The 15,228-nt window shown below is 41.1% G+C and overlaps 1 protein-coding gene across 7 annotated transcripts in view; it reads right to left on the bottom strand.

Annotated features, from left to right (window-relative positions):
* ror1 (receptor tyrosine kinase-like orphan receptor 1) overlaps nt 1–15,228 on the bottom strand; it is a 280,910-nt gene that overhangs the window by 19,016 nt on the left and 246,666 nt on the right. For 5 of the 7 annotated variants that reach the window (XM_048539649.1, XM_048539650.1, XM_059647861.1 and 2 more), the window contains exons 5-8: nt 9,089–9,216; nt 8,086–8,403; nt 5,916–6,161; nt 4,271–4,473 (exon numbers count right to left, since the gene is read on the bottom strand). In XM_048539649.1, the coding sequence (XP_048395606.1) occupies nt 4,271–4,473; nt 5,916–6,161; nt 8,086–8,403; nt 9,089–9,216 (895 nt within the window). Of the gene's footprint in view, nt 1–2,613; nt 2,747–4,270; nt 4,474–5,915; nt 6,162–8,085; nt 8,404–9,088; nt 9,217–15,228 lie in introns of all 7 variants that reach the window. The other 2 variants (XM_048539653.1, XM_059647862.1) reach the window with 1 other exon arrangement.

Raw genomic sequence — 15,228 nt, 5'->3', positions numbered from 1 at the left:
AACTGACAGCTCTTTTCACCCAACATTTGAAGCAAGTGGATTTGGATGTCTTCTTCCGATGGCCATGGAGAAAGATTAAGAAGGTGGAGGAATATCTCTGACAACAACTTGGGACTGTCCAACACTGCTGCTCCTGCTACAGCAAAAGCCCATATCTTGCTGTTACACATGGATAAGTTGGCATGTTTTCATTTGGCCTGTACTTTACTGATCCCTGTTTGATCAACAGTACAAATAGTTCTCATTCAATGTGGTGCTGATTTTTACAACTTTGATCCAATGGATTAACAGGCTAAATAGAAAAGCAAGCTGTACAGCCATTTTTTAAATTGGCAGAGGGTGCTCATGGGCACTTGTGAATGGGATACCATAATCATTGTTTCAAAGTCTATTTTGTCTTCTGATCAGTTAATGATGTTAATGTGATATATTGTATCTGCTGTTCCCGTTGTGGCCTCCTCTACATCGGGGAAACCAAGCGGAGGCTTGGGGACTGCTTTGCGGAACACCTACACTCAGTTCACAACAAACAACTGCACCTCCCAGTCGCAAACCATTTCAACTCCCTCCCCCCAACTCCTCAGACAACATGGAACTCTGCACCCCAAGGGTATCAATGTGGACTCCACAAGCTTCAAAATCTCTCCTCCCCCAACCACATCCCAAAACCAGCCCAGCTAGTCCCCACCTCCCTAAACATTCCTCCCACCTCAAGCCCCACCCCATCTCCTACCCACTAACCTCATCCCGCCTCCTTGACCTGTTCGTCCTCCCTGGACTGACCTATCCCCTCCCTAACTCCCCACCTACATTCACCTTCTCTGGCTCTAACCCGACCTCTTTGACCTGTCTGTCTCCTCTCACCCTATCTTCTCCTTTATCCATCTTCTATCCGCCTCCCCTTGTCTCCCTACTTATTTCAGAATCCCCTTTCCCTCCCCCATTTCTGAAGAAGGGTCTTGACCCGAAACGTAAAAACTTTCCTGGTCTTCTGATGCTGCTTGGCCTGCTGTGGCAATGCAGAAGGCCCAGGATGGGCATGTTGTCTGAGGAGTTGGGGGGAGGGAGTTGAAATGGTTTGCGACTGGGAGGTGCAGTTGTTTGTTGTGAACCGAGCGTAGGTGTTCCGCAAAGCAGTCCCCAAGCCTCCACTTGGTTTCCCCGATGCAGAGGAGGCCACAACAGGAACAGTAAATACAGTATATCACATTAACATCATTAACTGATCAGAAGACAAAATAGGCTTTGAAATCCAGCTTCACACCGTGTTATCTCAGGTTCTCCAGCATCAGCAGTTCCTACTGTCTCTGCTTCTTGTCACCTGTTCTGTTCCTGTTCTCACTTAGTGCCTTTGAAGAAAGATACATTTAATCTGCATGACCATTCTGTGAAGGTAAAGCTAGAAGGGTAGCAGTTCGATTGCTCCCAAAACTTTCTCTGGGAATCTTGTATAGCAGGGATGCTAACTGAAGAAGCTGCTTTTCTTTAACAAGTAGTTGGTGGTTTTCAGAACAGTTGAGGAACATGAGCAATGGACAATATTGCATAACTACTGATGAGGGCCAAAGTGTGCAATTTTGACAAATGGGAATGATGCAGCAAGAGTCAAATATATCGTAACCTTATCTCAAAAATCCTGTTGAAATGACCGCTCAAAAGGAATGGGGTTTGTCGGACTAAAAAGAAAGATTGTCAAAGTTGTCCATTAACCAACGGTCTATTAAATGTCTGGATACTGTGTTCAGGATTGGAAGGTATCAGAATGTAAGCAAGGTAAGAGTCAGAGGGTAGAGGCCAACAAATAAAGATTTGTTGATTCTTCACCCTTCCTGATTGTTGGAGTATATCAATTTTTGATGAAATAGTTCACACTTGAAGAAATTTAATGTTTTTAACTGAACTGCAGTGAACCGTCAGAAACAACCATTTCAGTCAACAGATTGTCTCCACGCTTTGAAAATGTTTATAACAGGCTTGGTTTATGGAACAGAATTATGCAAAATTCTTTTCAAGTTGTTCTTCTGGCTGAGCCAGTGATTCTAATAGTCTTTAATTGCTGATGATTTAAACCCTCAGACCTGTTTTCAAACATCATACATTTGTTTTAATATCGCATATATTTATGTCATGTGGGAATATGGCTACCGGGTTATTACAAGTTTGGTAAGTGATGAAATCCTATTGGACAACACAGACATCGATCAAAACTTTCAGTATATCAGTGTAGATATTGCCCTCTACTGGTCACATAATAAGTTGGTAACTTTTCTTTGCATGGAAAACATGGAGTAATTTTTACTGAATTATTTAGGATTAAAAAGCAAAATGGTGGCAAATATAGAATCTTAAGATTTAGCCTGTCTTTATTGCAAGACACCGCCTTGGTAAAGCAGTCAAAGCTAGCTACTTCAATTAGAAATGTTTTTTTTGGAAGCTCATTAAACAGCAGGTTATCACCTAAAATGCCTGCTAGAACTCAATAAAGAATTAAATGCGCTGCGGCATTTTGATTAGCTAAGGCCTTCATCTCACAGTTTGGGGAGCAAACACATCATTGATTTTGATTTCAAGAGCTACTTAAAAGGGATACTCACCATTTAAAGGGATACTCACCATTTCATGACCATTGCTGTTGAAGCTGTGATGGGCACGTCTGAAACACATCAGGAGACTTTCTGGGACACTTTATCAAGACTTCACCAACACCCGAGCAAGATTTACTTCGGAAATTCTTTGAGGACTTCACCTAAAAAGAGTAAGTGCTGTGCTACTCCACCTTGTTGGACACCTTGTAGGAGTCACCAGGAGAAAGGGAGTGCTGGGTCATTGGCATCTTTGATAGGGGCTCCCCCTTCACCCGGATAAGAAATGGGTTACTCACAGCAGCAACAGGCCGTACGTGAGAAAGGGACAGGAGCAGGAGGAAGTCGAGGAAACATCCCTCACCTGTGGGTATAGGACATTCCTCGTTTCAGGACTCCATGTCCAACAGCCTGTGTGTCCACTCCCTCTTTCTAATGCACTCTTATGTATATCATTCCACAAAGATTTGTGCTCCATCAGCACCTCAGTCCTAAATCTGAGGTTATGGTTAACACATCCAGACAAGTTCAAATTACTATAATCAGCAATTAGGACCAGAATTATGTGTTAATTCTGGAATTTTAAACAGCCCAGTCTTACATTACTAACATTGTTCCACCTTCATACTTTTCATTCTTTGGTCAGAATCACTGTAAAAGCATTTTGCACGGGAAAATAGACCTGAAAGGAATGTGTGACTTACACAGAATGTTTTTACAAGCAGGGGAAGGGAACGCATGTTAAATGTAGCATGTATTATAGATGTTTATTGCAATGGTGCAGCTGGGAAATGTCTCAGGGTAGTTTTGTCTGAAAAGCAGCACTGACCCTCCTGTACACGCACACAAACAGGAGTGGACTTGTATCAGGCCAATTGGCTGAAAGGAGGGAAGGCTAAAAAATGATGCAGGAAGACCTGAGGGCATATGCAGCACGGCCATGCCATTTCACCAGGGGTGGGAAAGTTGGCAGACATCGACCCATTATAAGTGCCTTAAATAGCCACCTAAAGGTCACCTCTCACATCTGTGGGCATTTTGCCCCTTGGCTGGGCAGCCATGACCATGTGGAAAGGCAGCCCAGTGAATCATGTCGCCAATTCGCAGTGAAGAAGGTGGGGTAGAAGCTCAGATTGGGAAGTGGGGGAACTATGAGCAGGAGCCTCTGTTTCTGAGTGCTCCATGGCCCACAGAGCGAGTCCCTGTAACAACACTCTGTGCCTTGTGCCTCTCAGCCCACCACAACTGCTAACAATCAATGCCCGTCTGCAGCCCCCAAACTCAATGACCATTCTTCAGAGCATCCATCCTTCCATGCTCTCCCATCCAATCACTGCAGCCTCAGCAATGGCCACCTCTATTGCAGGGTGTTGCCGAGTGGCTGCCATCTGCAGCAGTGTGCCTTCATGGGTCCTACTACCGGCTGAAGTGAGCTTTGGTGGTGGCATCCCCACTGCGTGTTTCAATTCCTGCCCACGGTTTTTACTACATTGCTGACAGCATAACTACAGTGGAACTAGAACAGCTCCAAGGTATTTTCTAGACACAGTTTCTTTATTTTTTTACTTAAGGTGACTTAAGGAAAGATACATTGTGGAGGGAAGCGATAACGTTCGTATGAAGAAATGTTAGATCGAAAATGGATAGAATAATAGAACAACACTTATAAACAAACAATAATTTCCTACCTTTGGTTTGTATGCATTCAACATGGACATTTCGACATTTTGCCCTCTCACAGGTTTCGGCTGTCTTTGGGTAACGGGCGTTGATGACTTTTGGTTATTCCGACAAATACAGATGAAAAAGAACAACAGGGCAATTGCCAGGGGAATTGTAACACTAGGGACCAGGATGTAAAGAATTTCCATCTTGTTGTTTTCTTTTGAGTCTGGTTTGTGAAGGAAGGAAAAAAAAGCACGTTAGTCCCTGTTTAACAAATTTCAATCCAGTCCACTTCTTTCGTGACTTTGGGAAATCTCAAAGTTTGCACAGTCAGTAGAGTACTTTTGAAGTGCTGTTGGGATTCAGGAAAAAGCAGCAAGTATTTGCGCATACCATAACCCCACAAACAACAACCAAATAAACTACCAGGTACCTATTTTAGTGGTGCTGCTTGAGGTGGTTCATTTTGGCAAGGACAGTAAAAGAGCTTTCCTGTTTTACTTCAAACTGTGCCATGGGATTATTTATATTTATCTGTCAGGAGATCCAGAGCCACAATTTATCTCATCTAAAAGAGAACACATCAAACAGTCTAGCAATCCTTTAGCATGGTTTTGAAGTCAATCCATTTGACACATTCAGAATCTCTGGAGTATGTCTGACACCCCAATCTTCTGTCTCAGGGGCAAGGGGGCTCACACTAAGCCAAGGCTGACAGATCATGAACAAACTGCAACCAACAGAAGGAATAAAACAACAGTTCATCATACGTCAAAGGTAAAATGTAACATTTTAAAAGTACTTCAGCTTAAAAATCTAACACTGTTCAATACTGTAGTATGGGAGAACAACACAAAACTCCTCCATCCTTAAGGAATAAATCACAACACACGTAATAAAGCATGCATTAACTGCAAGAAAAAATATGAATCATTATGAAAACTATACTGAATTTCAGCATTTTGTCAAAGTCACAAAATACAATCATGTCTCACTGGTGCATCACACACCTAAAAAATCAAGTGCAATTTATTTGCTTTTAAATTACAATGCATTTCAATAAAGTACAGCCTATTTCAGTTATGAAATTGTTTTCTCTTTACTGAAATAAATATTGGTGTTTGACAGTGATATGATTTCAGTGTCAGTAAGATCTGAGATATTACTGATCATCCAGTGAAACCTCTTATTTAAAGGTTCACTTTCAGAAATAGCTCAATGGGCAATCCTTCGCTCACTTCTATTCTGTTAATCTTTTCTTGTTTGACTTTATTTTAGCAATACCTCAATTTCAATTGCTCTCCCAAACTTTTCGCTATCATCCCTCCTAAGACTCAAAGATAATATCCTGCAGCTTGGTGCTGCTTACTGCATATTCCCTTTACCGCCCAACACTCTGATTTCTGTTTTCTCAGATCCTTCATAGTCTGTGGAACATTGATCCATCCTTGGCGTTCCTTTCTCTTGTTACGTCCAACTTTTAAACAAAACTCAGATTTTGTATTTCCCTGACCATTACTTGTTGATTGAAGTTAATCTTGTTATTGTGCAGGACTAAGGATCTTTGACCCTCTCTGATATTTCTCAGACTGAAAAATGATAGCGGTACTGTATACTGACTCATTGCATAATATCTAGTCCCCTAAAATTTCAATGGATGATCCTTACCACACAATGGAATTTCACACAACTCCAATTTCACTGATTCATCCAGAGTAAAGCACCATGGAGCATCCTTGTGGTTCCCTGGGTTCCGGCAATATGAGTGACCGCCATTGAGTTCAGGATATTTAACAGCAGTGTAAGAATGACTGTGTGGATACTGAGAATTCCATGGCTGACACTGACGGCCCGATTTGGTTACACTCACAGTTCCCCGGTAGTCAATACCGCTAATATTAAAACATTTGTGATCTGTGGGGGAGAAACAAAAGACACAGTACAGAAACAGTTGCTTGACAGAATAAAACTCAAATGATGCTGAAGAGACATACTGCTATACTATTAGATCATCATGACAAACACAAGAATGCCAAATTTCAAACAATCACAACAATTTATGTGACAGGAGGTATGGAATGTTGTTCAGTTAGAAACTTGACTCTAATAGGCTGGGGTGTTGCTATGGTGAAAGAAACAGGGATAGGGCCTCCCATCCCATGTTTCCAGGTGATTCAAGAGAACTAATTTTGTTTGTAGAGAATGGGTCCCTGCAAATGAATGTATGTCACTTCTCGGAAGCTTAAATGGGCTAAATTTTAGGTGCGAGTATCATTCATCATTGCTGTGTTGATACAGTTCCAAGTTGATTAGTATAAGTTGAACAGAGTGTCACTTGGAGGGGATTTTGCAGGTTTTGGAGTTCCCATGGATCTACTGACTCTATCCTTCGAGACTGTAGAGGTCATGGGTTTGGAAAATGGTTGAATTAATTTCTGAAGGTCGAATTAAATTTCGAGGCAAGTACCTAAGTCATAGACTATGAATGTTTGAGAGCTTGATCCTAATTTGTGTTCAATGAGAGGCCTAAACTCAGCTGGAACCACAAGAGATTCACTCAACTAAACTGGCCTTGGCAGCTCTGGGTTGGCAACGGGCACATCAGTCGGGATTCATCCTGTTGATATTGTTACAGCATCCCTGCTGGACAGAAATGTATCGAGATGGGTGGTGAGCAAAAAATCAGACTCAACTGTGAAGCCCTTTGTGGTTGAACAGTTTACCAATAGTGGCCAATCAATGAAACCGTATCCCAGCAGCACAGGTAAAAATATAATTTTTGTAATTGTGAACTTGTGAGTAGCCAAGTTTATATTAGCCATGACAAATTTGTTATATTACTTAATATCTTTCTAATTTTCTTCTTAAATATTGCTCCATATTTTTGTTTTTAGTCTAATCCCTATTGGCAAGATATTTGACTGTGAAAGCCGAATTTGATTCCCCAGTTGTTTAGAAGTATCTGAAGTTCTCTGCTCAGTGAACCGAGCTTAGCTTGGGCACTGCTGAGAAGATTTGCCTCAATGAGCCTGAGTTTAATGAGGAGAAAGAAAAGAATTAGGGTTTGAGCAGGTTGCAGTATATCAGATGTTCATGCATACAACAGCATGTACTGATCAATCACGGGGAATGGCCATTTGAAAATGTTAATTGCTGACACTCAGTAAATTAACCTCTGGCCACCAGACAAGACCATTAGATGTTGGAGCAGAAGTAGGTCATTCAGCCCAATGAGTTGGCGCCACCATTCATTGTGATCATGGCTGATCTGGTAACTCTCAATTCCACTTTCCTGCCTTTCTCAATAACCCTTGATCCTCTTACTGATTAAAAGTCTATCTATTTTTCAGCCTTGAATATGCTTGACGACCCAAACTTGAGAATGCTCTGCGATCAAGAATTTCACAGATTCACCACCTTCCAAGAGAGAAAAAATAAATCCTACTCTTAATTAAATGTGCAACCTCTCAATCTGAGATTGTGCCCTCTGGTCCTGGATTCTCTCACAAGATGAAACAACCTCTCTGCATCTGCTGCATCAAGACCGCTAAGAATCATATGTGCATCATGAAGATGTTCTCATTTGTTTAAACACAATGAACATATGTCAAAACTACTCAATCTCTCCTCATAAAAAAATCTGCAATCCACCTCGTGAATCTTCTCTGGAGTGCCTCTGATGCCACTATATCTCTCCACATACGAGCGTGCGCGTGTGCGCACATACACACACACACGCGCACACACACACACACACACACACGTACACACGCACACACATTCAAACTGTTGGACTGATCAATAGCCTCCTAGAGTCAAAGTTCTAAACACTACTTACTTTTATTGATGGGTTCTGCCATGGGAATTCCAATACGCATGCAATTTGCTGCCTCCAGACTGTCTGGCATGGGGAGATCTTCACAGTTTGGCAGTTTCAATCTCATTAGGATCAAAGGATTTGATCTGGCAAAAATATATTCTGTCTTGCAAAGGTCATTTTCCAGTATTTCACATTCATCTCTGCAAAGGTCACGGGGTTTTGGCACTGATGAGGTATCGTCACAGTATGGGAAGGCAAAGTGGCACAGAGAAGGGATGGCAAACTGGGAACAACGATCAGTGAGATGATTTGAGGTTCCAATCATTGTGAAAGCAGCTACAGGATAAATGAACAAGATTATTAACTTCCTTGCTGCTTTAAATCATTCTAATTTTCCAAATCAATTGCAATGACTATATCAAATAAAACAAATTGACTCAGAGCTCAATTTAACTCTAGAAAATATTCAATACTCTACATAATCTTTACTAATGACATCAACAAATGTTTATTTGAGGAACTTACTAGATGCACTGCTTTTCTGTGAAAACTATTCTAGGACACCTGATTCATTGTAAATGACTTGACCCTTTAAATTGTTTCTAAGTCCTCCTGATAGCTCAATGGGTAATTGTACTGGCAGAGGTGGAACAAAACCTGAACACACTGAAAGGCCCCAATATCATTCCAAATTTGTTCCACGTAACTTGTTGGAAAATGTGCCTCTTTGGATATCAGGTTAGAAAATAAACTGGACTTGTTGGCAGCATTTTCTCATCTATGTGATTGAATATTGCTCTAATTCACAGTTTGAAAGGCCTATTGAGTACATCATAAGAGTCCTTGCAAACATGTGCCTCAATGGATCAGTGCTTCTTGGCTATTCACTGAGGCAGAACGTTTAATTTACTAACTCCAGAAAAGGCTTTTCATTTTCAGTGTGATCGCAGCTTGCAACCAGCACTTTGGTTAAAGTACAGTACAGGAAGAGCTCGTCATTGTCATCCAATACCTCCCACACCTGTGATTTGATTTTCAATTTCCCCTTGCATCTGCAGTGAGTCCACATATATGCTGCTGTTTGCAATGAACCTTGCACAGGCAATACCCCTGTAGGGCTGACAAAAGCCATCTTCTTCAAATGTCACTCTACAGGACGAAAGGAGAGACAACGTAAGATTAATTTGGTTTTGTTCGTTCAAATCATAATTTAACACTCACTAGAGGGCACTGTTATCAACATCTTTACCACTTTCACACAGTTGTCAACTCGCAGCATTCAAAACTTGTCTGAGAACATCTTGAAAAGATTAAATTATTTGCAAAAAAAACACTTCAGTGAGTTTCTAATTTTAGCTTTTTTAGCTGACAGGAAAACCAAACTTCTGAACTGCTTTACTTTCATTGTATTATTGATAATATATTTCTTACCATTGACCTTTTCTTACAGCTTTCTTCATGTCAATAATTCTAAGGCACAGGCCACAGCACTAGCTCGGGGAATCACTGCTGTGAGTCTTGACCTAGTGCGTCCAGATGGTGAGCTGAAATGGGTTATTCATAGCCAAACCCAATCCTGCTGGAAGTATATGTAGCACAGGGACCACTCAAAGACATGGGCACATCATCTACCCCAATATGCTGCCTGATCAGTATGTCACTTTTTAGATAAGTTGTTAAACTGCCTGAAAGATCTAATGGGCCACGAAGTCTCCCAGTATCTTGGACATCATCACCAAAAACCGATTACCAGGCCATTCTTAGCATTCTGGTTTGAAAGATCTTGCCCTGTGCAATTTTATTGACATATTTCATAAATTAATAACAGTAATTGAATAAGAAAGTAATAGGTGTGAAACATCTTAAGACAATTCTTAAAGAGACAATAATGGTTACATAAAACTACGACGTGTTTTTTCCTTCTTTATGTGACGATTGGATGATAACCACCAACTCATGTCCTTACTGTGGTTTCTCCATGCTGTTCCAGTTGAGGCCAATGATAGTGCTGAGTTTTAAAGATACACAAATGTAGGCAGAAATGGGTCAGTAAATGATTTAATTTACTATTAGGGAAAAAGAGAAAGAACAACCAAGTTACTATTAAATAAAAACACAAAGAACTACAGATGCAGTTATTCTAACGTCTTCTAAAAAAGGCTTATAGTTATTACTCTGTGTCATTCAGACCAAGGAGCATTGTTCAATGTGGCCATATGTAATATTTGTATCACTTGCTTGAAGACATCAGCTAACATAGTACAGTTTGAAGATAAAGACATCACGACTAATATAGTTTAGTGCTTCATCAAACAATGCGTTTCTCAGTTGGAATTAGAAAAGTTCAGTACAACCTCAGATCATTTACTGAAGATAAACTGATGCATTTAATTCTCTTTTGGAATCTGTTATCTCTCTTGCTTTCAAACTGCTAACATATCTCATTAAAAAAGACTCTGTGCCTTTCTGAGGAATTCAGCATTGGAAAGAGACAAGCATATTCACAGTTACTCCCTCCTCTTACTGCTGACATCCCTCAGCCCACGTTCTGCAAACCTACCCTATGACACCGCCTCCCCAATCATTCATCTCGATCCTAGAGCTCCTAGGCCTCCAGTGGGTACAGAAACGGTCACTGCCTCCCTGCTGTTCCATAGAGTTCCAGGTCTCTGATCTGCTGGAAAACCTTGACAGCCAAGACACCCTCCTTCCAGGCTCTTGTTGCCAGGGCAGACATGCTTCTGTCTAATTCAGGGTCTGAATGACACTTAACATGGCAAGTACACTCTGAAAAGATGTGATGTGGGCATTCTGATAGATAGAAAGCTGGTGAATGAGAGCACTGTTTCCTCCAACAAGTGCCTCCCTGACTCTCCACTCCAGAACTCACCTCAGTGACATTGCTACAGTTAAGGACAGGCTGCAGCGCAAATCACTCTTACACTGCCCAGGGCGATATGTGACAGAGGCGTATCATTGAAAGCCCTTAAGGAAGGCTCGTTGAATTAGGTCCCACTTAACTGGCATTCAGGCCTGGCCTGGAATTCAGGACCCCAAAGGCGGAAGTCCCATCCAGCCAGAGCTACCAGTTAATTTCTTGAACAGTAATGCCATCATGGTGGCGACGGCTCCTGCCAATACCAGACTTATCCCAGGCCAAGTGTCATCAATGGATAGCAGGAGGGGTGTTCAGCATTGGGGCTGAGAGTGGCCACCATCCTCTCTTCAGCTTCTTCAATCAGACACTGCATGCCTCTGAACGAAGCACGTCTCCCTTGCTGTGTGCTGTAAGGCCAGGGGAGGTGGGATCAGATTAAACACCCACTTAAGGGCCTCAACTATTGCTAGGCTCAGACCATCGGTCTTTCCAACATGAACATAACTAGGGAGAAGGTGGGGAGGTGATAGTATCACAACTCTCCTACCTGAGCAACTCATCCCATCCCACCACCACATCCGCGGTTAGAGGAGTACATTAAATATCGCCTCTGGTGAAGGGACTGGGGAACCCATTCAGGCTGCATCTCAAACAAGCTCAAATTAAATGTATTAGTCATTCATTCATTCATTGTCACTCAGCTCTCCCGACAATGGGTGGTGCTGTAAAAACTTTCAAACTGGCGTCTCCAAAACCCAAAGAAATCTACCAACAGATCCTGGGCTCCTGTATGTCTTTGGATTTGTGTTTTTTTCAGGCATGTGGTTTTTATCATCCACACTGCTTCCATTCTAAACATAACAAAAAGATTTTGTGTTTCCAGTGAAAAGCTGACACTGCTGTTCCAAAAGGAATGTAAAAGGAAAAGCTTGTGAATGACTTCAAATGCAAAACTTATAATGTAATTAGTAACTGTCCATCCCTAGATTGAGTTGTACCAGGCGTCAACATCGAAATGAGCTACTTCAACCATGCAATTCACATTGCCACAGTCGGAGCTGCAGAGACTTTTATGAACCATGCATTTATACAATATGATTATAATAGCCTCTAAATCTTGGAAAAGCATAACAGAAAAACACTAAAAGCTCAAGTAATTCAAAGACAAATGAAAATACCACAGAAAAACCTCTAACTGAAAAAGTTGCAATTTGGGTAACCACTGATTGTTACACAACCAACATGGAATTAAAAATTACTCCCAGGCCCATCATTGCAAATTGCATCTTCCTGAAAAGCAATCACAATTCACTGTATCGAATGCAATCGACAAAAGGTTACTTTGTTTGAAATAAATGTGATTTTACAGCAAGGCTATAGATCTGAAAGTGGCAGGGATCCTCGGCAGTTCCAGGACATCACTGCAGAAGTTCTATAGTGTAGTGTCCTAGGCCCAAACTGTTTCAGCTACTTCATCATCGGTCTTCCCACCAACACAAGGTTCAGTTCCACTCACAACTCCTCAGATAATAGAATCATCTGTGCTCAGAAGCAGTAAGAATTGGTGAGGATAGGCTTAGGTTGATAGTAGTAAGTAATATATATGCCAGGCAAGTGCAGGAAATGACCATTTCCAACAGAAGACAGAACTTTGCATTGAACATTGGGCAGGACATGTCACTGATACCAGACTCTTGCTCCATTCTGAAGTCGACTCCAAGGAGGACAGTAGAAACACTTTTGGAATATTCCAAACCCTTCCAGAAGAACTCAAAGACAGCTGTGGACTCACTGAGAGCCCAGCTTATGATGGGCCAAAATGGAAAACGCTCAACTGGAAAGGCACTGAACACATGGACAGGCTTGGTCAGGAGCATTCAGGGGTGAAGTTAATGAGTTGGAGGGATTGCACAAGCCTCCAAGTAACCCACTGAGCTGACCACACTGATTCATTTCCTTCTGAAACAGCTGACAAGTCTAATGCATGATCTACAGACACTGCCAATGCAGAGTGGGAGCGAGTCATCTTCAATCCTGAGGGACTGCCTAAGTGGGAAGATCACTGTTAAACTGCTGAATCTATAACTGCCCTTGAAAAAGTAGATGGTTTAATGATTCTTTTAGTTTGGAAGAAAAATATGAATGTGTTTTACAGCTGTTTGAAAAGGATGAGGATTAATAGACTATTATTCCTCATTGTTTCCTTTCTCTAGGCAGCCAACTCGCAAGATGAGTATTTATTCCCCCTCCCTAATTGCCTTTGAAAGGTGGTGATAAACTGCCTTCTTGAGCTGATGCAAGCCATCTGGCATAGGTACGCCCACAATTCTGCAAGGAAGGGAATTTCAAGGTTTCCAACTCAACAACAGTGAAAGAACGATGTTTTGTTCTAAGTCTGCATGGCTTGGAGGAGGAACACTTGCAGATGGTGGTGTTTGTTGGTTCGGGTCACACTTCCGAAAGGGTGAATAGTAGACACTGCATTAAGCTCCAGCCTATCTGATGATGTCCAACAGGTTTTGGAAAAGACAGAACATCTGAAGATCTCATAGAATGAAAACTCAAATCCACAGGTCTCCCAATCATCTTCGTAACAATGTCGCATTTACTAATAAAGTACATCTTATTCAAGGGTCTCTTCTTGTTAAGACTCACCAGTGGTTTTCCCCTGCCTCTGTAAACCAAGTAAGCCCTTAGATCCAATCAAGGAACAAGGATGGTGGCAGCAATCTACCCCAACCCAAGCTGGTTGTGAACGGCATTGTTGCCATGCAGATGCTGCTCTTGTCTTTCTATTCAGTGCAAGTCATGTGTTTGGAAGGAACCTTGGAGTTTTGATGCACTGTATCTTACTCCCATTGACTGCAGGTCCTTTATGTCGTGGCCCAAGGACCAGCCTGATATCAGAGACTGTCACTCTCACCTCACCTTATCAGTACAACTAACACTTAAAAGACGGCTTGCTAGCTTCTGAGAGCTGTAGTTGCAATTAGATTAATTTTTGTGTTTATTCTGGATAAACATGTGGCTTGAGAGGACATTTCTGTTCCTCCAATAAACCCTTTGGGACATACTGAACTTTTGTGTGATACAGATTGTTAGTCTGTTTATGGATGTGCCATAAAAGAAATACAGTCAAAGCCCTGTTGTTAGACTTAATTGAGATATTCAAATTAATGCTTTTTTTGATAAATAAGATAGGGTCAAATTGTTTCTTCCAGCAGGGATGATTAGCAACCAATGGATATAGATTTAAGCTAATAGGCCAACATCCAGAAGGAAATGAGAATTCTGTTAACAATTGAGTTCTGATGACTTGGAATGCACTACATGAAGGTTTGGTGGAAGCTGATCCGATAGCAAGTTTCAAAAGGAGATATACTCATGCATGTATAAATTTGAAAAGGAAGAAACTTCCAAAGAGCTAGAATGAATATGTTGGGCTGAATGGTTTCCTTTCGTACTATAAATTGATGATTTGTTAATACGTGGCATACAGTCATTACAACAATAACAACTATTAGAAAATATGAAAACTGATACCAATAAGGCTATACAGTAATAGATACACAAGTCTCAGTAAGAGGTCACTAGTCAGATCCACATGAGTGACCAAAACTGATCTCACAATGTCTGACTATACAGACCACCTACCTGTGCGGTTTCACAATTTTCTTTAAAGAAGGATTACAGCTTAGAGAGACTTTAATTTTTTCTTGACAGTGCAAAAGAGCAATAAAAGTTTGGAATTATGGTTGGCAAGAGCAGAGGTTAAAAGCTTAACACTTTTTAATGGCATTCCTCTGTCTTAGATTTTGACGGAGACATTAATATATTTATTATTGCCTCTGCTAAATAGACAAAGGGCAGTCATAAAATGCCAAGTGTTCATCCACCATTACTGAGAGGGTAAATTCCATAACTGCATTGCTTCACACTATAGGGATGAAAAGTATTTTAAACGTACTGCAGATTACTCACTATAATAGGAAAACAGTTCAATGTTTGTAAACAATTACTTATTCTCAATTGCTGCTTCAGTGTATTGTAATCCAGATTGTCCCCACATTGTTTCAGAGCTGCCACAGGGGTAAGGTGTGACAATTACCCAGTTTTGTCCATTGACTGTAAAATACATAGCTGCCTGGGATGATGTGTGTGCTGTAAAATGTTAATTTGTAAACTGAAACATGACACATATGATGCTAGATTTCTATGAAAGAAAATGGACTCTGTAAAGCTATATTCATGATATTCCAACAATATTTAATGATTTAACGTAT

This window comes from Stegostoma tigrinum, chromosome 8, assembly GCF_030684315.1.
Source record: "Stegostoma tigrinum isolate sSteTig4 chromosome 8, sSteTig4.hap1, whole genome shotgun sequence".
Taxonomy (NCBI): Eukaryota; Metazoa; Chordata; class Chondrichthyes; order Orectolobiformes; family Stegostomatidae; genus Stegostoma; species Stegostoma tigrinum.
The sequence above is the reverse complement of the archived record's forward strand: the minus strand, read 5'-3'. Positions and strand labels throughout refer to the sequence as shown.